The sequence below is a fragment of the Physella acuta genome, unplaced genomic scaffold, assembly GCF_028476545.2.
Source record: "Physella acuta isolate Inbredline_101_S28 unplaced genomic scaffold, ASM2847654v3 ptg001046l, whole genome shotgun sequence".
NCBI classification, from domain to species: domain Eukaryota; kingdom Metazoa; phylum Mollusca; class Gastropoda; family Physidae; genus Physella; species Physella acuta.
Genome location: NW_026732563.1, coordinates 407,016 through 428,985, shown reverse-complemented (window position 1 = coordinate 428,985; position 21,970 = coordinate 407,016). Strand labels below are relative to the sequence as shown.

At 43.7% G+C, this 21,970-nt stretch overlaps 1 protein-coding gene and 1 long non-coding RNA gene across 2 annotated transcripts in view; one reads left to right on the top strand and one right to left on the bottom strand.

Annotated features, from left to right (window-relative positions):
• The window catches only part of LOC131954988 (uncharacterized), a 42,853-nt gene extending 33,024 nt beyond the window's left edge, over positions 1-9,829 (top strand). Inside the window, exon 3 of the long non-coding RNA XR_009388816.1 lies at positions 9,674-9,829. This is a non-coding gene — a long non-coding RNA (uncharacterized LOC131954988). The remainder of the gene's footprint in view (positions 1-9,673) is intronic.
• Positions 9,830-12,523: 2,694 nt separating this feature from the next.
• LOC131955009 (putative mediator of RNA polymerase II transcription subunit 29) lies at positions 12,524-21,499 on the bottom strand. Its single transcript, XM_059318887.1, has 4 exons — positions 21,449-21,499; positions 15,500-15,972; positions 12,914-13,137; positions 12,524-12,678 (listed from the first exon to the last, which is right to left on the bottom strand). Exons 1-4 carry the CDS (start codon positions 21,497-21,499, stop codon positions 12,524-12,526), a joined length of 903 nt encoding a protein of 300 aa, XP_059174870.1.
• Positions 21,500-21,970: the final 471 nt, after the last annotated feature.

Below are 21,970 nucleotides of genomic sequence, written 5' to 3'. Positions count from 1 at the left end.
TGTTTCCCCCTTGTATGGCTTACCTCCCCTGAACTGAATTGTCCCCCCCCTGTTTCGATCTCCCTGTTGTGCCAGCCCAGTAAATTTAGTTTTGTCTGTGGTTACCATGGCAAGTAATCATCTCACACGTTTCAAGTCTTGTAAAAAATTAATAACTGTAAAGTGGAGCTTAAGAGAGCTGATCTTTTAAACCCTACCCTGAGTAGTTTCCAGCAGAGAGTTTTTTCACACATAGACCCTGTATTGTTGTCGTTTTTTTAAAAAGCAGTTTTCCAAAAAGTAAGTTTTTTTTAAAGCAAGTTTTCTTTAAAAAAATGTAAAAAAAAAAAAAAAAGCACAATAATATGAAAACGCACTTATAAAATGCATTCATTATTTATTTATTTTTTTATTACGAGAATTTTTCTTTAGTTTAACCAAATCGTCATGTCATGTAAAATTGTCTTAAATTTAAAATGGGCGTGCATTAACCTAAAAGATGAAACAAAAGAGCATAACTTAAAACGAACTATAAATATAATCTTTGTTATATTCTTTTAAAAATAACGTGGACATTTTATTGCATGCATAGTTAAAAAGAAAAACAAGTCTTCCCCGTTAAAGGATAACAACTCTTTTTATTTGTGGGTGTGTGTGGGGGTGGGTGGGGGGGGGGGGGCAATCTGTGGTTATTAAAAAATACTTTAAATTCTCGATTTATTTTTTTTGGTCTGTCAAAATTTGATATGAAAAACGTTAGTTGCTGTGTGGAGTGAGTCGTCAGATTTAAAACTGTCTGTGTGTCGGCGGTTGTTGTGTCAACATTGTTGGCCGACACCAAGTGGTCCCAGTGTGTCTGTGGTTGTGTCCACTGTGTTGGCTGACACCAAGTGGTCTCAGTGTGTCTGTGGTTGTGTCAACATTGTTGGCCGACACCAAGTGGCTGTGTCTCAGTGTGTCTATGGTTGTGTCAACATTGTTGGCCGACACCAAGTGGCTGTGTCTCAGTGTGTCTGTGGTTGTGTCCACTGTGTTGGCCGACACCAAGTTGCACTAAGGTGTCCTGTCGTCACTGACAGAGGGGCAGTTTACTGACAAGCAAGGGAAATAATCCGTGCAAATACATATGTTAATCGTAATGGCAATGGTCTGGACGGGGGCGGGGGCTGTATAGCTTGATGGGTGGGGGAAGGGGAAAGGTGGTTCAGGACACGTTATTATTTGTGTGGAGTTTCTGTCTGCCATTTAATTTAGGCGGAGTCAGCTAGTTTTGGTGGAGTCAGCTGGTTTTGGTGGAGTCAGCTAGTTTTGGTGGAGTCAGCTAGTTTTGGTGGAGTCAGCTAGTTTTGGTGGAGTCAGCTAGTTTTGGTGGAGTCAGCTAGTTTTGGTGGAGTCAGCTAGTTTTGGCGGAGTCAGTTTTTTTATGGAGTCTGCTAGTTTTGGCGGAGTCAGCTAATTTTGGTGGAGTCAGCTAATTTTGGTGGAGTCAGCTAGTTTTGGTGGAGTCAGCTAGTTTTGGTGGAGTCAGCTAGTTTTGGTGGAGTCAGCTAGATTTGGTGGAGTCAGCTAGTTTTGGCGGAGTCAGTTTTTTATGGAGTCTGCTAGTTTTGGCGGAGTCAGCTAGTTTTGGTGAAGTCAGCTAGTTTTGGTGGAGTCAGCTAGTTTTGGTGGAGTCAGTGTGAATTATGTTCACCATGTTTGTACTTGTGCAGTGAACGAAAACCTCACTTGTTTTTTTTTTTAAACTAGAACAAACTGTTCAGCCGCCCAAACGTGATGTTAAGTCTGGTAACCACACAGGTTGTTGGGTCACTCTGTTGTGTCAGGTGGGATAATTCGTTGTACGCTGTTGGCCACATGGCCCTCTTGTATGGTGGGGCCACTCACAACATAGTTTTGGCCACTTGGTGTCTTGTATGGTGGGGCCACTCTCAACACAGTTTTGGCCACTTGATGTCTTGTATGGTAGGGCCACTCTCAACACAGTTTTGGCCACTTGGTGTCTTGTATGGTAGGGCCACTCACAACACAGTTTTGGCCACTTGGCCCTCTTGTATGGTAGGGCCACTCACAACACAGTTTTGGCCACTTGGTGTCTTGTATGGTAGGGCCACTCACAACACAGTTTTGGCCACTTGGCTCTCTTGTATGGTAGGGCCATTCACTACACAGTTTTGGCCACTTGATGTCTTGTATGGTAGGGCCACTCACAACACAGTTTTGGCCACTTGGCCGCCCTATAACATTGTATTACTGGTAGCTTTGCTTACCTTACTCTGTTTACTTGTTTGTCAACAAACTTTTTAAATTTTTGGAAAACTGTTGCATCAATCTTTTTAATTAGAACCCGTTTTTAAATCAGTTACGTGAAAAAAAAAATTATACTTGCATGAAGATGTTTAAATAAAAAAAACCGTTCGTTTACTTTTGAAATCAAAAGCTATTTGTCTACCAGGCACATGAATTTATTGGGCACATATAGGCCATGTCACCGTGACATGGTACTTGTACGTAGGTCCAGGGGTAAGGGTGGGGGATATTTTTATGTAACACTCAGGGACAAATGGAAATCTCGAAAGTCACGTGACTGTCGTTTTCTGTTTGATGTGGGACATGTTTTCTTACTGCAACACGTCTATCGATATATATATATATATATATATATATATATATATATATATATATATATATATATATATATATATATATATATATATATATATATATATACAGACAGACAGACAGACAGACAGACAGAAAGACAGAAAGACAGACAGACAGACATAGAATATTTTGGATTAGATTTAGAGAGAGAGAGATAAAAAAAATATAGAGTGAGATAGGTGTATATATATATATATATATATATATATATATATATATATATATATATATATATACAATATATATATATATATATATATACAATATAAATGACGCTACCACTCAAGTTAAGTGTGGACAGTAAAATACACCAAACATTGGTCAACTTCCTTATCTCCAGTGATTTCGACAGTTCAAGGAAGTGAAGCCTGTATTTAATGTATTGACTCGGTGATTGATCTGCCTGATCGATAACATATCAGTAATCTTATGATCGTATTGGGTGATGGGACCATAAATTTAAACGTTGGGGTGATATATGGTTTAGATATAGGAGAACTTAACGGCAGATGTTGTCCTTTGCTGGTATTTATATCGTAAGAGCAATATGATGTGAACATACGTGGTAATAACCTTTAGGGGGTATGGTTTATAATTTATCGTACACAGGTGTTTTTATAAAATACTCCCACACAACGCATCACACGTTTTTTTAAAATATAACCACACACACACACACACACACACACACACACACACACTTACAACAACAACAATATCCGCGCAAAGTAAACAATAAAAACACGTTTTTCGTGCGGCGGTTGGTATTTATACAGCTAGGCCGGATGTGACGTAGTCGGGGTTACGCTTTGTCACTCATGGCCATGGAATGGATAATCAGGCCAGCTAGACGACACTTTGACCATGTCTGCGTCTCATTTGGACATGGGACATGGCATTGGTCATCAGGCCAATATGACGTCACGTGGTTATCGCTGCGTCACTTAAGGACACCGTGACAGGGTATTGGCCATGAGGCAAACATGACGTCATGCTGGCCATCGCAGCTTCACATTGCATTAGTCAACAGATGTCACTAAAATACAACGTGACATGATATTAGCCACAAGGCCAACATGACGTCACGCAGGCCAATACAGCGTCACAATAGGCCGTCACACCATCCCAATGTGACAACACCGTCATACATCAGGCGCCTGTCGGAGACTTGAGAGAAAAAATCTGAATACATGAATACTAAGTAAGTCTGAAAAACACGAGCCTGCATTTTCCCCTAGGCAATTACAGGTCGAGGGATTTATCTCGCCGTGAAGATCATGCTTTCGTTTAGGTTTTCAAGTTTTTAAAAAAACCTCCCCCCCCCCCCCCCACACACACATACACTCATCACACGCAAAAATACACAAAATTGACATTTTTCTACTTTTAGTCGTTAGCCCTAACTGAAAAGTTTTAATATTATTCGTTATTCTTACTAGCTGTCCTAGCTTAAATATGACTAGCCACTTACCCAGCCTAACACACCATGACCTATCTAGCAACACGTAACCCAACTGAAACCACTTAGCCTATACCCATCTAATACTAAATATTACCAAGCCCAACTTAACCTAACTTAAACCAAAACAAAACCTAACCCAACCGAACCCAACCTAACATAGCCAAACTAACCCAACCTAACCGAACCCAACCTAACCTAGCCAAACTAACCCTAACCCAACCTAGCCGAACCCAACCTAACCTAGCCAAACTAACCCTAACCTAACCGAACCCAACCTAACATAGCCAAACTAACCCAACCTAACCGAACCCAACCTAACCTAGCCAAACTAACCCTAACCCAACCTAGCCGAACCCAACCTAACCTAGCCAAACTAACCCTAACCTAACCGAACCCAACCTAACATAGCCAAACCTAACCAAACTTAAACCAAACAAAGCGGATCCTAACCTAACCAAGAGTTATCTAACTTCGCCTAGTTTACCACCAAAGACTTGCCTAATTCTAAACTGTGCCCCCCCCCCCTCGACTGTGTGACAATACACTGTGTGGCTGTCCGTCAATGATGTACACTCTACACCCTGACACCAGCCAAGTCCACTCGCTGTCACGACCAGCCTCTACATGATGTCACAAGAATATGCACATGTTAGTATAATCAAGAGACCCCATTCGAATGTCATATAACCCCACACCCCTACCAGGAGACCCCTCACATCATTTTAAAAGACCCCCCCAATCTCGTCACCAATAACTAATGAATTCCTTACTCGATCCTGTCAACACTAAAAACCTGTATTGGCGAGAGTTCTTTTAACGCAATAAGTGAATTCCGTCTCCCTCTCTCTTTCCTTAAACACTTGACATCATGTAAGTGAATCACCAAGTCTCTCTCGGGTCTAGTCTCTCGTTTCTACCTAACTGGTTCGCTATTCGTCGTTTGTAAAATACGTCTTACTGTCATTGTTTTGCCAAATTAGATTAATTTAACTTGAATTTCATACGTCATTTCTTACAAACTAGCCTAGCCGAATCCCGCCGAATATTTCTAAAATAGTCTAACACAAACCTACCAAATATTACCAAACTAGGCTAACCCAAACCCACCAAATATTCCCAAACTAGCCTAACTCAAACCCACCAAATATTCCCAAACTAGCCTAACCCAAACCCACCAAATATTCCCAAACTAGCCTAACCCAAACCCACCAAATATTCCCAAACTAGCCTAACCCAAACCCACCAAATATTCCCAAACTAGCATAACCCAAACCCACTGAATATCTCCAAACTAGCCTAACCCAAACCCACCAAATATTCCCAAACTAGCCTAACCCAAACCCACCAAATATTCCCAAACTAGCATAACCCAAACCCACTGAATATCTCCAAACTAGCCTAACTCAAACTTTTAAAACTCAGCCCAGTTAAACCAACCCATCTATGTCAACTGCAACTGGTCTATCCACTCACCTAACTTGCTGGTCATGAAACGATCGACTGTCCTAGCTGTTTAGATACGTCACACTTACGATTTACTGCTCCACCCACTTGCTTAGTTGACTCTGATTTTCGGCTCATGTACAGTAGGACGCCCCTGAGTCCACCCAGCTTTAATGGGTACCTGACTCACGTTAGGGAAATTAAAGACGACTAGCCTTACTGCTGCTCACACTATCCCTATATATGCCGAGGTCACAGTAACTGGTGAACTCTGCTTCGTCTGCTCCATGGATTACCACGTCTGAAAGGTTTACTTTACTCGCATTGTGACGACGGCCTAAAAACAGGCAACAACGCCGTTGATTCTTTTTGACAGGAAATCTTCCCAAAGGGAATACCGTTTGCTCCCCCGCCCCCACTGGATGCCTGTCCATATATAGGCCTGACTAGGACACCCCCTGACCATCCCTTCCCCCTCCCCCCACCATTGCGAGAGGCCACTTTAAGATGGTGACACCAACAGGACCCTCTCTCATGTAAGGTAACTCTGCAAGGTCCCGTCTTTTCATGTTGGGGAGTCTCGTCCTGGGCAGATATCGTTAAATATTGTCTGTGTGCTATGTTTAGATGGGTGTCGGCATTTGTGTGTTTGCCAACCCCCCCCCCCCCCCCAACCTCTCGCCCTTACTCTGGGGGCCAAGGCACGGCCCGTGGGCAGTTGTTTTGACCATGTATGGGCCGCTTCAAAGCCAGTGGTCTAACGGCTTGATCAGACTTCAAAACCTCACTTCCGGTGACGTAATATCGAGGTCAATATGGCTGGCGATTTTGAGGGGTTTTACTTTTAAAAACAAAAGGTGAGGTGTGTAGCCATGGGGGAAGGGGGGAGGGGGATGCTGTGTGGTCAGAATACCGACAGAAATAGACCAATACTGCGGCCGAATATTCCGGTAATTCTCGGTAGCGGGCCTTAGCGATAAAAAGGCTTTCGAAACGAAGTGTTTGAAAAACCGCCTCAACATTTCCACTCACAAACAAGGTCTTGAGAGTAGTCATCTCTCGAGCGGCGTTTTAATTGGATGTTATTTATATCTAGGAATATCACGTGATCCGGTCTATTTATAGCGTCTGGTATATGACTCTGTATTTGGCGTGCGGTGACTTGAGTGTTTATCTGATGAATGAGCTGTGAGGTTGTTAGTCTTGAGGTGGGGCTGTGTCAATCGGCTTGTGTTACAGTTGTGGTAGACGGGGAAGACGGGACTTTATTGTGCTGGAGAACATGAATTATTTGTTTTAAGGTTTTAAGTTCTTGTTCGATTCGGAATTATCGGCTGATATTTCAGTGATTAACTGTGAAGTATACACAACTAGATTCTATATAATACAGTATTACACATACAGTATTACACACAGTAATAATAAAGAGATAGTTTGATCTTCGTTGAGTTTTTAGAGTTAATTTCGGGATAGTTATAAACTTTTTATGATTTTTTAAAAATCTGGATTATCGTCAATATAATATGAACTTTTACTGTTAATTTCTGGATAGTTGTAAACTTTTTGTGATTTTTTAAAAATCTGGATTATCGTCAGTATAATATGAACTTTTACTGTTAATTTCGGAATAGTTGTAAACTTTTGTGATTTTTTTTTCTGGATTACCGTCAATATAATTTCTAGAAAGTTGTGGAGCTGTTGTTGTTGTTGATGTTTATCTGAGCACAATGATGGTGGTGGCTGTCGCCGACATGTACGGTAAGTTGACCGTCGCCTGAAGTCGTTTCATGTTAACTTCGTAAACTGGATGTACATGGATTAAATGGTAACTTTACTACTGATACAAATCTGTTTCCCAATAACTTTCCTTAACTGACAAAGTAGTAGGCTATGTCCTATGTTTTTAATATCGGGAAGGCGAAATCCCCTGCGCCCTAGATACACGAGAGTAGGCCTATATCAAAAGCTAGTACGTGATGACTGGCTCCTTGTATTCGCTACCTTCCAGTCAATAGTCAATAGTTTCTTCCAGGCATCTCTTTTGGTGGGGGTGGGGTGGGGGGGGGGGGGAAGAAAGTCTACCGCCCCTTCACCCCCAAACTAAATGGAAACATTTACTTATACCATTGTCCACTTTTTCATTTTGGCCCGAAATTTTTTATCCCACCTCATCTACTTTCATGATCAATAACGGAAAGATCCAATCCCACCCGACCTTAATCCTGCAATCGGATTATTCCTGCCGTTTATGAATTGACTCTTATCCTAATATTTAACTTAACCCATTGTTGAAAAGTAAGATTAGGATTAGGGAAGCTGGATAAAATAAGCTTACTTTGCACTTTGTTGGTTCCACTGTTTTGTATGCTGTGGAACGTCATGTATATTTACCATTTTAAACCCGCGCAGAAGAAGTAAACTTCACCTATAACCTCGGCAAGTGAAGGGAAAGTGGTCAGCACTAGACCTCCTTTACTTTTCCTTATGCTGGGAACCAGAGGCGTAGCGAGGGGGGGGGGGGTGCGGGGTGCGGACCGCACCTGGCGACACCATTTAGGGGGGTGACACCAAGGCAAAAAATAGCAAAATATATAGAGAAAAACTTGAGGGGGGTGCAAAATCGAAAGTTTGAGGGGGGATGCAAATCAAAAGTTTGAGGGAGGGTGTGCAAATCGAAAGTTTGAGGGCGAGGGGGGGGGGGGTGCAAATCGAAAATTTGAAAGTTTGTCACCGGGAAGGGTCTCTACGCCTCTGGGGGGTGACACCATTAAGTGCCGCACCGGGTGACACTCGACCTCGTTACGCCACTGCTGGGAACCCATCAAAGCTAAGTCGACTCAAGGACGTCCTATGAAGATTTCTATGCATCGAGAATTTGAGATTAGCTGTCATGCGCTCTACCATGCGACCACCCAGCCCATACAGATTGCCTAGAGCAAGTTGCGACCACCCAGCCCATACAGATTGCCTAGAGCAAGTTGCGACCACCCAGCCCATACAGATTGCCTAGAGAAAGACACACAACACATCAGCAGTCCTCCCCCTGTTTATTGCCCAGCTGTAGTGGCTTTAAACGAAATGGTCATAAGGTGTTCAAGTTCTGTTGATACACCTGGTCAACCATTGTGTCGCTGGTGTCAGCTGGCGTGTCACGTGGGGTCTATAAATAGATACCCCGCGAGTAAACAGCTTGCTGGAACTTGCTTTTGTTATTGGACAGAGCGAGTCACGTGATACGGTTGAACGCGGATTAATATCGTATCAAACCTATATGTTACGTAATTAATTATAAACGTGGGCTCCACTTTGAAAATCATATGTGGCTAATATTTTTTTTTAATTTATAAAACTGACAATAGTACGATACACCGTTCAATCGTATAACGTGTTTGTAAACAAAACTTCGTGTGGTATCGCTGTCAGCGTTATAATTAGGGTTAAAAGGTAACAAGTTTCGTAGAGTCAAGATTACGATCTAACTAGTAACGGACCCGCGTATGGTTTGCAGTGTTTCTTCCAGACTCCCCCCCCCCCCCCCCCACCCCCCGAAAGATGCCTGGAAGAAACTCTAATGGTTTGTGCAAAGCTGGTTTGGCCAAAGTTGAATTAGGGTAGCATTAGTAAAGTAAAAATATCTTTGGCATTAGTTTAGATATCGTGTCTTTATTTCCTGTTAATCTGGTTTGTCTTTAATTTTGAGGGTGCAGTAAAATAGTCTTCGGTTAGAATCGTGTCTTGATTAGATCCAGGGTAGGTTAGAGTTAAATCGTATCTGATATTGCTTTGATTTTTAAGTTCTCCAGTTTTGAAAGTATAGGAATAGTTTGACGACAAGAAAATGGCCAGTTCGGTAGCCCGTAATAGAATAGATATTTTAAATTGTACTATGCCGGTGATATTTGTGTGTATGTTGCCGGTGATATTTGTGTGTTTTTATTCGGTAATATTTGTGTATGTTACCGGTGATATTTGTGTGTATGGGACCGGTGATATTTGTGTGTTGTTTCCGGTGATTTTTGTGTATTTTGCATAGTTTCGAATTCACCCATTTTTTAAAACTATTTTAGTACGATACCCACGGGACAAAATGGACCAATCAGAGACGTTTGTTTTATTTACTTCCAGATATCCGCGGGGACATCAAAAGGAAAAAGTTTAACCCAATCTCGGCGGTGAGAAATTTTTTCCGTACCAAGAAAAAGAAAGAGGATTCAGTGGTGACAGTCAAGGCCCAATCAACGTCCACGTTACATTCCGGGCTAGATGAGGATGACGACGATGGCGGGTATGTTACTGTGGATTGGTTGCTTGTTTTTGTTCTATTTTGTGAACCCCCAAAATAAGCAAACTCTTGCTAGTAATGTAAAAAATTGTTATAAAATTTCGAATGTTAAAAGTACGTCTCCGAATATAGGCCTACATAGTTGTTGGCCGTATTTTTAGAAAGTTTACGTCCTTTTTCTTTAGGTTTAAACGTTCCCAGCAGAATTCTTCTGTAGAATATCAACTAACAATTTGCATTATTAAATATAATCTAATGAGAGACTTAAAAAAAATTAATAAGCATCCGTATTTTAAAAAAAAATTATATAGTAGCTGGTGAGATGCATTGATTACTTATAGGATTTGTCCTTATGCTTCTCGAGTTTGAACCCGGGTTCAAGTCAGTAGATCGTCCCTGAGTCCACCCAGCTCTGATGGGTACCTAACTCACGTTGGGGAAAATAAAGGCGGCTGGGCATAGTGCTGACCACACTATCTCTTCATATGCCGAGGTTACAGAAACAGGTGAACTCTACTTCCCATGCCACATGGACCATCAGGTTTAAAGAGGGAACTTAGCTTACGCTTTCATGATTTGACAATACCTGTTATAATGAAAGACCATGTAAAGTTGCAGAATGTACCACCTTTTTATAGCATTAGAGATTAGTTTTGTCAAGCCTGTGTGACATTAGCTCCCCTCTTCAGCATAGGGTATGCAGACGTTAAGGACGGTGCTTTATCTTATGGATGTAGCACATTGTTTTAAACTGCATGCTACGCATATAACTGTTGATACGTTTAATGAAGCCCAAATCTCTGTGGTGAAGGGAGGGGGGGGGGGGGATCTGTTAATTTTTTTTTTCAATAGACAGGCTGTCTTTTTATTAATTCCATCGAGAGAAGATCGTTTTATTATATTTGAAGTTGAATTAGTTACTGTGAAATATCCTGACAGGTTTTCTATATGCGCTGGATTAGTTTTGTTGCGGTATGGCAGGATTAAAACACCCTCTCCACGCGGCTCAATCTTCCTGAAATGACACCTGACATCTTTTTTAATGAAATGTCATCTTCTGTAGCTGATTAGAAATATGTCACACGCGAGGAAAAGCGTGTAGGGTTTGGGGGGGGGGGGGGGGGAGTTAGGGAGGTGTCGTATTTTAAGAAGGTGAGCTTAGATTGTCAGCACGTCCCTGTCGTCCTGTGTGATGTTTTGTTCATATTTCTTAGCTGATGTTATGTTCATATTTCTTAGCTCATGTTTTGTTCATATTTCTTAGCTGATGTTTTGTTCATATTAAATAGCTGATGTTTTGTTCATATTTCTTAGCTGATGTTTTGTTAATATTACTTAGCTGATGTTTTGTTCATAATGTTTTATTCATAATGTTTTGTTCATAATGTTTTGTTCATAATGTTTTGTTGATATTACCTAGCTGATGTTTTGTTCATATTTCTTAGCTGATGTTTTGTTCATATTTCTTAGCTGATGTTTTGTTCATAATGTTTTGTTCATAATGTTTTGTTCATAATGTTTTGTTCATAATTTTTTGTTGATATTACTTAGCTTATGTTTTGTTCGTGATGTTTTGTTCGTGATGTTTTGTTCGTAATGTTTTGTTGATACTACTTAGCTGATGTTTTGTTCATAATGTTTTGTTCATAATGTTTTGTTGATATTACTTAGCTTATGTTTTGTTCGTGATGTTTTGTTCGTAATGTTTTGTTGATATAACTTAGTTGATGTTTTGTTCGTGATGTTTTGTTCATATTGTAAAGTGATGTTTTGTTCGTGATGTTTTGTTCATATTTCTTAGGTGATGTTTTGTTCACATTTGCTACGTAGTGTTGTGATCGTGATGTTTTGTTTGCATGTCTTGCTTGATGTGTTGATCATATTTTTTCACGTGATAATACAGAACGGGTTAGTTATTTCAACAGAAGAAAATAGAATTAAAAGAGTTGCACAAAATCGGACAGGGTAATTAACTCCGCTTTTTCTGGTAGTGTTTTACCGGTTGCATCCCCTGAAAGAAATTATTCAATTCTGTGTCACTAAGTTGTATAGTGAATAATTCTTTACTAAAATTTAAGAAACGACATAAACGCTTTTCTTTATAGTTTTTTAATTACTTGTGCTTTATTATATATTTAATGAAAATAATTTGTTTCTCCCTTTTTTAGAGCATAGTTATAGAAATCCTTGTTACTAAGACGGTTTTTAGAAATAAATTTAAAAAAAAATAGCTATCAGCAGGTAGGGACATATTATTAATTTTTTTGTAGACTATCATAAAGGATCAATTAATGTGTGTATACGAGGTTCAGGGCCTTTATTGTTTCTTTCAACCAGTTCACTCCTCTTCAGCCAGAGGCTTAATGTATGAACATGTTGCATGTTACATACAATATTATACATAGTATACAATTTAACATATAGTTTTTTAGCATTTCTTTGCGTCTTGAAGTTTCATTAAAAGATTACATTAACATTTTGGTCTAGTCTCGTCCTTTTGTAAGTTTTTCAACCGTGCTTTTTGCAATTAGTCTTGTGTTTATTCTTCGTTTTTTGTTGTCGATATGGAGTATTGAGGATTGAAGTTAGGTCACTAATTTGTAGTTGTAGTTAAGTCGATATGGGGCATTAGAGTACCGAGTTTGGTGATGAGGGAGGGGTGGTTGTATTTACGAGAGTCAGAGAAAATATGACTAAATTTTTTCGTCTTGGTCGCTGCTCTTCTCTTTCTTGTCGTAAGGGATTCTTATTTTCTTCTCTGGTGTGATGCTGAAGTAAGCTGAGTAGTAATTGGTACCATCCCCCTTTTCAGAGTGTATTTCCTCGCAGTGACTGTCCCAAGCATCCTCTGAAAGGAAAAATGTTTCACAGATGGTGCATTGGAAAGTTTCAGTCTCCTATGTGCTTCTGCGTGGTGTGTGATTGCTTGTTCGCGTGTAATCTGTGTATTGCATAATCCGCATAGTGTATTCTTCGGGTGTTGTTTGTAATGTTAAACATACTCTTCAATGTTGTTGCACATCTTGTAGCAGGATCCGCGCAGGTCATAAGCTCATTAGTCTTTGCTGTTTTTGTTGCTCTACCTTTCTCTAATAAGGGGCTGTCACTTTTCTTCCTTTTTGATGATGGCGATTCTGAAAGTGAAAATGGCTTGGCTTTGCCGGTGCTAGATGTATCTTTAGTGTTAATTTTAGCGCTGATTTTTCCTGATTGTGGCGTTGTGCTTTGAGTTGGTGTAGCTGAATATTGCTTTGTTGGTGCGACCAGAGTTTCCTGTCGCGGCGAGTCTTGATTTTTTTTGGTGACACTGATTTGTCCAGTTTTGTGTTGACGCGCATGTTTGGCATGCTTGTTTTCTTCCCGGTATTGCTATGAGAACGTTAATCGCTTTGTTTTTGTAATTGGATTTTTTAAATATTTTTTTTTTATAATACTCAAATACAATGGCAACTAACAACTAATAGTTGAGTTGCGTTGTATTTCTAGTTAACTTGGTACGATATATGTGTACTTTTAGTTAGCGACCATATGTTGCAGACGATATTGTATTAAGTTATTCTTGTTCCTGAATTTTCATGTGCCCTTATATTCCTGTGCTCGAGTACATTATTTCTGCTTTTGTTAATAAATGGGCTATGGCTTGTGGTTTATTACAACGATACACCTCCCTCCCATCCCTAATGAACTATTCCCGACAAAGTTATGCCCCTTGGCCAAAGTTTCCGGCGCGGTGGCCTCCCTGCTGGCTGTGTTTGGCCAGGGATTTTGTCCGTTTGCTGACCGGCTTGACATGTCAGTGTTGTCTGTTGATCCATTTGCCAGGAAGTTTTGCCACGAAAAGGGAGGGGGGGGGGGGAGGGGGCGACAGAATGGTGCCAGGAAAAATAGGACGGATTCGATATGGTGATAATTTGCATGTTTTATTGGCCGTTGATTAAACTTTTTTTTGTGTGTGTTGCACGATCGTTTGTTAGACTCCCAGTTATCGTTGTGAAAATTGTTTTGTGAAATTATTTTTTTGTGTGTAAAAAGTGGATCCATTGTTCTTCCGAGGAAATAATTTCTTCAGCAAAAAACAACTTATGGTGAGTTAATTAATTAACGTCGTTACAAGGAAAAAATTAAGCGCAATTCTCCGACATCTACAGAAATGTGGGGGATGGGGATTTATAATAACGGTGCGGCGATACGGTTTGTTGTAGGCTGTGATGTGGATCTTGTGGTTTTGATGCTGTTTCGTTCATGGTGTTTTATTTTTTTAATCGATGCTGTTTTTAAAGCTGTTTTTTTTTTAAAAATATAAACGTTTATTATCGCTCAAATCTTAAATATTTAAGCTACCAAAGCTTATGTTAAAGAAAGCAAGTTTATTACAAGCTTTTATTTAACTCACTTCCTCGACAGTCTGTCTGTCTGTCTAGACGGAAACGCAGGAGTGAAAATTCGGACAGTTCTACTTGACCGATACGATTTACAGTTGGCACGTGGGTCAAGACATGAAGACAATGCAATCTGAAACTAAATTTGACTTAATTGGATGCCTAATTAATTTTTTATGAATTAATAAAAATTTGGACCGAATTAGTAGGCATGTCTAGCCAACCACACCACACGCGTCATCACCTTCAATAGCAGCGCCATCACGTAATGGCTGCGTTCAAAAACCATTGCGCGCCTACTGAACGTGATGTTCAGTAGGCGCGCAATGGTTTTTAGTCATGTAACTCTATTGTAAATAAAACATGTAAAGTACTGAAAAAAAATTCATAAAAAACGTTTTAATAACAAGCTTTTATGTAATGATGCACTAAAAAGTAGAAAATAAATTATAGACTACTATTTAAATAACTATAAAGAAAAGCGTGGGTGTCTTCCTTAACATTAGTAAAGGTATCCAATAGATACTAAAGTGACCCACGCTTTTCTTTATAGTTATTTAAATAGTAGTCTATAATTTATTTTCTACTTTTTAGTGCATCATTACATAAAAGCTTGTTATTAAAACGTTTTTTATGAATTTTTTTTTTAGTGCATTTTAAAGCTGATTATTACAAAGGTTTTAAATTTTTATTTTCGTGTTGATATTTTGGATATTATGGGACGGCGTGGTCTAGCGGTAGAGAGCAAGACTGCTTACCCGAAAGTCTCGAATTCGGATTCGGCAGTAGAATATACCTGGGTGTCATTAGCTCACTTTGACCGTACAGAAATGTGTTCATTAGGTCACTTTGTATTAATAATGTGTCCGTTTGGATCACTCTGACTGTAATCATAGTGTGTCAAATGGGCCAAGTTATGCCGATAGTGTGTCCTTTTGGTCACTTTGAGTTGACAGTGTGTTTGTTGGGTCTGTTTGACTATGATATTGTGTCTTGAGTGTGAGATCTTCAAGTTTTCTGATCTCTGTAAGATGTAGGTACGTGTTCTATGCTCTAGACACGCCACTACCTGTGTCTCACCTGTTTTGATTTTCTGCGTCAGTCGTGACTTGGGTCACGTGATGCATCGACGTGAGCGCCAGTTTGTGACGTCATTGAGTACGGTTGTGAAAATCAATACATACATACATGCATTCAAATAAGTTCCGCGGGGGGGGGGGGGGGGTAATGTTAGTGTATGTTATTAATATTGACGGAAGGGGGAAGGGTATACTAGAGCACGGATATTACGTTAATAATTGGCTCTTATCAATGGCGTTGTTGTCGCTTGTGGTGTTGTCATTGGTGGTGTTGTCATTGGCGGTGTTGTCGTTGGTGGTGATGTCGTTGTTGGTGTTGTCAGTGGCGTTGTTGTCGTTGGTGGTGTTGTCATTGGTGGTGTTGTCATTGGTGGTGTTGTCATTGGTGATGTTGTCATTGGTGCTGTTGTCATTGGTGGTGTTGTCATTGGTGGTGTTGTCATTGGTGGTGTTGTCGTTGGTGCTGTTGTCATTGGTGGTGTTGTCATTGGTGGTGTTGTCATTGGTGGTGTTGTCATTGGTGGTGTTGTCGTTGGTGGTGTTGTCATTGGTGGTGTTGTCATTGGTGGTGTTGTCATTGGTGGTGTTGTCGTTGGTGCTGTTGTCATTGGTGGTGTTGTCATTGGTGGTGTTGTCGTTGGTGGTGTTGTCATTGGTGTTGTTGTCAGGGCAAGATTGTTTGAACTAGTTACCAGTATATGTAAGTATGCATATATGTCTGTATTTATGATGTATGTCTGTATTTATGATGTATAGGTTTTGTCAACGAACTCAGGCAGTTTTAATGCTCAATGGAATTTAAAATTGTGCATAAAAATAATTTGAGGTTTTTTTTTTCCCCATATTACTTCAGTTGAAACAAACATATGAGTAGGGGTGTGCATGCGGTGTTTATGTGTAGGGAGGGGGTGGAGGTGTCTGACCACTGATTGACCCACGTGTAGATTGTGTGTGTGTGTGTAGGGAGGGGGTGGAGGTGTCTGACCACTGATTGACCCACGTGTAGATTGTGTGTGTGTGTGTAGGGAGGGGGTGGAGGTGTCTGACCACTGATTGACCCACGTGTAGATTGTGTGTGTGTGTGTAGGGAGGGGGTGGAGGTGTCTGACCACTGATTGACCCACGTGTAGATTGTGTGTGTATGTGTAGGGAGGGGGTGGAGGTGTCTGACCACTGATTGACCCACGTGTAGATTGTGTGTGTGTGTGTAGGGAGGGGGTGGAGGTGTCTGACCACTGATTGACCCACGTGTAGATTGTGTGTGTGTGTGTAGGGAGGGGGTGGAGGTGTCTGACCACTGATTGACCCACGTGTAGATTGTGTGTGTGTGTGTAGGGAGGGGGTGGAGGTGTCTGACCACTGATTGACCCACGTGTAGATTGTGTGTGTGTGTGTAGGGAGGGGGTGGAGGTGTCTGACCACTGATTGACCCACGTGTAGATTGTGTGTGTGTGTGTAGGGAGGGGGTGGAGGTGTCTGACCACTGATTGACCCACGTGTAGATTGTGTGTGTGTAGGGAGGGGGTGGAGGTGTCTGACCACTGATTGACCCACGTGTAGATTGTGTGTGTATGTGTAGGGAGGGGGTGGAGGTGTCTGACCACTGATTGACCCACGTGTAGATTGTGTGTGTGTGTGTAGGGAGGGGGTGGAGGTGTCTGACCACTGATTGACCCACGTGTAGATTGTGTGTGTGTGTGTAGGGAGGGGGTGGAGGTGTCTGACCACTGATTGACCCACGTGTAGATTGTGTGTGTGTGTGTAGGGAGGGGGTGGAGGTGTCTGACCACTGATTGACCCACGTGTAGATTGTGTGTGTGTGTGTAGGGAGGGGGTGGAGGTGTCTGACCACTGATTGACCCACGTGTAGATTGTGTGTGTGTGTGTAGGGAGGGGGTGGAGGTGTCTGACCACTGATTGACCCACGTGTAGATTGTGTGTGTATGTGTAGGGAGGGGGTGGAGGTGTCTGACCACTGATTGACCCACGTGTAGATTGTGTGTGTGTGTGTAGGGAGGGGGTGGAGGTGTCTGACCACTGATTGACCCACGTGTAGATTGTGTGTGTGTGTGTAGGGAGGGGGTGGAGGTGTCTGACCACTGATTGACCCACGTGTAGATTGTGTGTGTGTGTGTGTAGGGAGGGGGTGGAGGTGTCTGACCACTGATTGACCCACGTGTAGATTGTGTGTGTGTGTGTAGGGAGGGGGTGGAGGTGTCTGACCACTGATTGACCCACGTGTAGATTGTGTGTGTGTAGGGAGGGGGTGGAGGTGTCTGACCACTGATTGACCCACGTGTAGATTGTGTGTGTGTGTGTAGGGAGGGGGTGGAGGTGTCTGACCACTGATTGACCCACGTGTAGATTGTGTGTGTGTGTGTAGGGAGGGGGTGGAGGTGTCTGACCACTGATTGACCCACGTGTAGATTGTGTGTGTGTGTGTAGGGAGGGGGTGGAGGTGTCTGACCACTGATTGACCCACGTGTAGATTGTGTGTGTGTGTGTAGGGAGGGGGGTGGAGGTGTCTGACCACTGATTGACCCACGTGTAGATTGTGTGTGTGTGTGTAGGGAGGGGGTGGAGGTGTCTGACCACTGATTGACCCACGTGTAGATTGTGTGTGTGTGTGTAGGGAGGGGGTGGAGGTGTCTGACCACTGATTGACCCACGTGTAGATTGTGTGTGTGTGTGTAGGGAGGGGGTGGAGGTGTCTGACCACTGATTGACCCACGTGTAGATTGTGTGTGTGTGTGTGTAGGGAGGGGGTGGAGGTGTCTGACCACTGATTGACCCACGTGTAGATTGTGTGTGTATGTGTAGGGAGGGGGTGGAGGTGTCTGACCACTGATTGACCCACGTGTAGATTGTGTGTGTGTGTGTAGGGAGGGGGTGGAGGTGTCTGACCACTGATTGACCCACGTGTAGATTGTGTGTGTGTGTGTGTAGGGAGGGGGTGGAGGTGTCTGACCACTGATTGACCCACGTGTAGATTGTGTGTGTGTGTGTAGGGAGGGGGTGGAGGTGTCTGACCACTGATTGACCCACGTGTAGATTGTGTGTGTGTGTGTAGGGAGGGGGTGGAGGTGTCTGACCACTGATTGACCCACGTGTAGATTGTGTGTGTATGTGTAGGGAGGGGGTGGAGGTGTCTGACCACTGATTGACCCACGTGTAGATTGTGTGTGTGTGTGTAGGGAGGGGGTGGAGGTGTCTGACCACTGATTGACCCACGTGTAGATTGTGTGTGTGTGTGTAGGGAGGGGGTGGAGGTGTCTGACCACTGATTGACCCACGTGTAGATTGTGTGTGTGTGTGTAGGGAGGGGGTGGAGGTGTCTGACCACTGATTGACCCACGTGTAGATTGTGTGTGTGTGTGTGTAGGGAGGGGGTGGAGGTGTCTGACCACTGATTGACCCACGTGTAGATTGTGTGTGTGTGTGTGTAGGGAGGGGGTGGAGGTGTCTGACCACTGATTGACCCACGTGTAGATTGTGTGTGTGTGTGTGTAGGGAGGGGGTGGAGGTGTCTGACCACTGATTGACCCACGTGTAGATTGTGTGTGTATGTGTAGGGAGGGGGTGGAGGTGTCTGACCACTGATTGACCCACGTGTAGATTGTGTGTGTGTGTGTAGGGAGGGGGTGGAGGTGTCTGACCACTGATTGACCCACGTGTAGATTGTGTGTGTGTGTGTAGGGAGGGGGTGGAGGTGTCTGACCACTGATTGACCCACGTGTAGATTGTGTGTGTGTGTGTAGGGAGGGGGTGGAGGTGTCTGACCACTGATTGACCCACGTGTAGATTGTGTGTGTGTGTGTAGGGAGGGGGTGGAGGTGTCTGACCACTGATTGACCCACGTGTAGATTGTGTGTGTGTGTGTAGGGAGGGGGTGGAGGTGTCTGACCACTGATTGACCCACGTGTAGATTGTGTGTGTGTGTGTAGGGAGGGGGTGGAGGTGTCTGACCACTGATTGACCCACGTGTAGATTGTGTGTGTGTAGGGAGGGGGTGGAGGTGTCTGACCACTGATTGACCCACGTGTAGATTGTGTGTGTATGTGTAGGGAGGGGGTGGAGGTGTCTGACCACTGATTGACCCACGTGTAGATTGTGTGTGTGTGTGTAGGGAGGGGGTGGAGGTGTCTGACCACTGATTGACCCACGTGTAGATTGTGTGTGTGTGTGTAGGGAGGGGGTGGAGGTGTCTGACCACTGATTGACCCACGTGTAGATTGTGTGTGTGTGTGTAGGGAGGGGGTGGAGGTGTCTGACCACTGATTGACCCACGTGTAGATTGTGTGTGTGTGTGTGTAGGGAGGGGGTGGAGGTGTCTGACCACTGATTGACCCACGTGTAGATTGTGTGTGTGTGTGTGTAGGGAGGGGGTGGAGGTGTCTGACCACTGATTGACCCACGTGTAGATTGTGTGTGTGTGTGTGTAGGGAGGGGGTGGAGGTGTCTGACCACTGATTGACCCACGTGTAGATTGTGTGTGTATGTGTAGGGAGGGGGTGGAGGTGTCTGACCACTGATTGACCCACGTGTAGATTGTGTGTGTGTGTGTAGGGAGGGGGTGGAGGTGTCTGACCACTGATTGACCCACGTGTAGATTGTGTGTGTGTGTGTAGGGAGGGGGTGGAGGTGTCTGACCACTGATTGACCCACGTGTAGATTGTGTGTGTGTGTGTAGGGAGGGGGTGGAGGTGTCTGACCACTGATTGACCCACGTGTAGATTGTGTGTGTGTGTGTAGGGAGGGGGTGGAGGTGTCTGACCACTGATTGACCCACGTGTAGATTGTGTGTGTGTGTGTAGGGAGGGGGTGGAGGTGTCTGACCACTGATTGACCCACGTGTAGATTGTGTGTGTGTGTGTAGGGAGGGGGTGGAGGTGTCTGACCACTGATTGACCCACGTGTAGATTGTGTGTGTATGTGTAGGGAGGGGGTGGAGGTGTCTGACCACTGATTGACCCACGTGTAGATTGTGTGTGTGTGTGTAGGGAGGGGGTGGAGGTGTCTGACCACTGATTGACCCACGTGTAGATTGTGTGTGTGTGTGTAGGGAGGGGGTGGAGGTGTCTGACCACTGATTGACCCACGTGTAGATTGTGTGTGTATGTGTAGGGAGGGGGTGGAGGTGTCTGACCACTGATTGACCCACGTGTAGATTGTGTGTGTGTGTGTAGGGAGGGGGTGGAGGTGTCTGACCACTGATTGACCCACGTGTAGATTGTGTGTGTGTAGGGAGGGGGTGGAGGTGTCTGACCACTGATTGACCCACGTGTAGATTGTGTGTGTGTAGGGAGGGGGTGGAGGTGTCTGACCACTGATTGACCCACGTGTAGATTGTTTCTAGCATCTGGTGGACAAGCACTGCTCACGCTCAAGTTTTCCGTAGATCTTTTTGTTTCACTCCCCCACTCCACCCCACTCCGACCTCAGCCCCACCCCACCCCCTCCCACAGAACACGCTCCTTTGTTGTAGTCTGCACGCTCTCTATGCTACAATCCACCACCCCCCTCCCCTTGTCAGTTCGCTCAATTTACTAGTCTGCTCACCACCCCCCCCCCCCCCCCGGGTAAATTACCGCTCCTATCTGCTGTATTTCATTTTTTCAAACAGCCAACCCCAACCCCTCCCCCCCCCCCCCCGAGCCAGTTACCGCTATCTGCTGTCCCACCCCCCCCCCCCCGTCCGTCCGTCCCTCCCCCCACACACACATGGGCCACTTACACGATCCTGTCTGCTATTTCTACCCCCCCCCCCCACACACACACATGGGCCACTTACACGATCCTGTCTGCTATTTCTACCCCCCCCCCCCCCCACACACACATGGGCCACTTACACGATCCTGTCTGCTATTTCTACCCCCCCCCCACACACACACACACACACATGGGCCACTTACACGATCCTGTCTGCTATTTCTACCCCCCCCCCCCCCACACACACACATAGGCCACTTACACGATCCTGTCTGCTATTTCTACCCCCCCCCCCCTCCTCCCTCCCTCCCCTTTGCTATTTCGCCTGGTGCCATTTAACAACAAGACGATCAACATCGTGAGCCACGCCTTTTTAATCACCCCCCTCCACACGTCCTTTCAACCCCCTCTCCCCCCCCCCCCTCTTTCCCGCCACGCGCGTCCTCCCCACAACAAAATCCGATTTCCAGGCGTTCACGGTGCCAGCCGTCTCTGGAACCATTCTGTGATTCATATGTGTCATCCGCGGGTTGCATTCCTGGTCTCAGGATTCTACGTCTGTCGTTTGTTTTTATTGGAAGTGCTCACACTGCAAGGTCAGTCTCACTTCAGCCTCGTCCTGTTTATACTCACACACACATGAGCTCCGTCCTCTTTTACTCACTCACATTTCTGCTTCTTTTGTCTGTTTCCAGTTGTTGTTTTTTGTTTAATGCAAACAATACGTTTTGAAGCGGCCCGCTGTTGCCGGTAAACAAAACTATTGATATTTTATGTCGCGCTGTCACTGTTTTTTGTTACAAAGATACCCGCTCTATTTAAGTACTTACGTCATCATAACATATCTCTTTGTATTATACAGAAGGAGGTATTCCCGATTTTCTTCGCTAAGCCCATTTAACTGTGTGATTACGTGTGTTTATTTATTTATGTATGTAATTTAATGTTTGAATCTCCCCCGTCACTCCTGTTG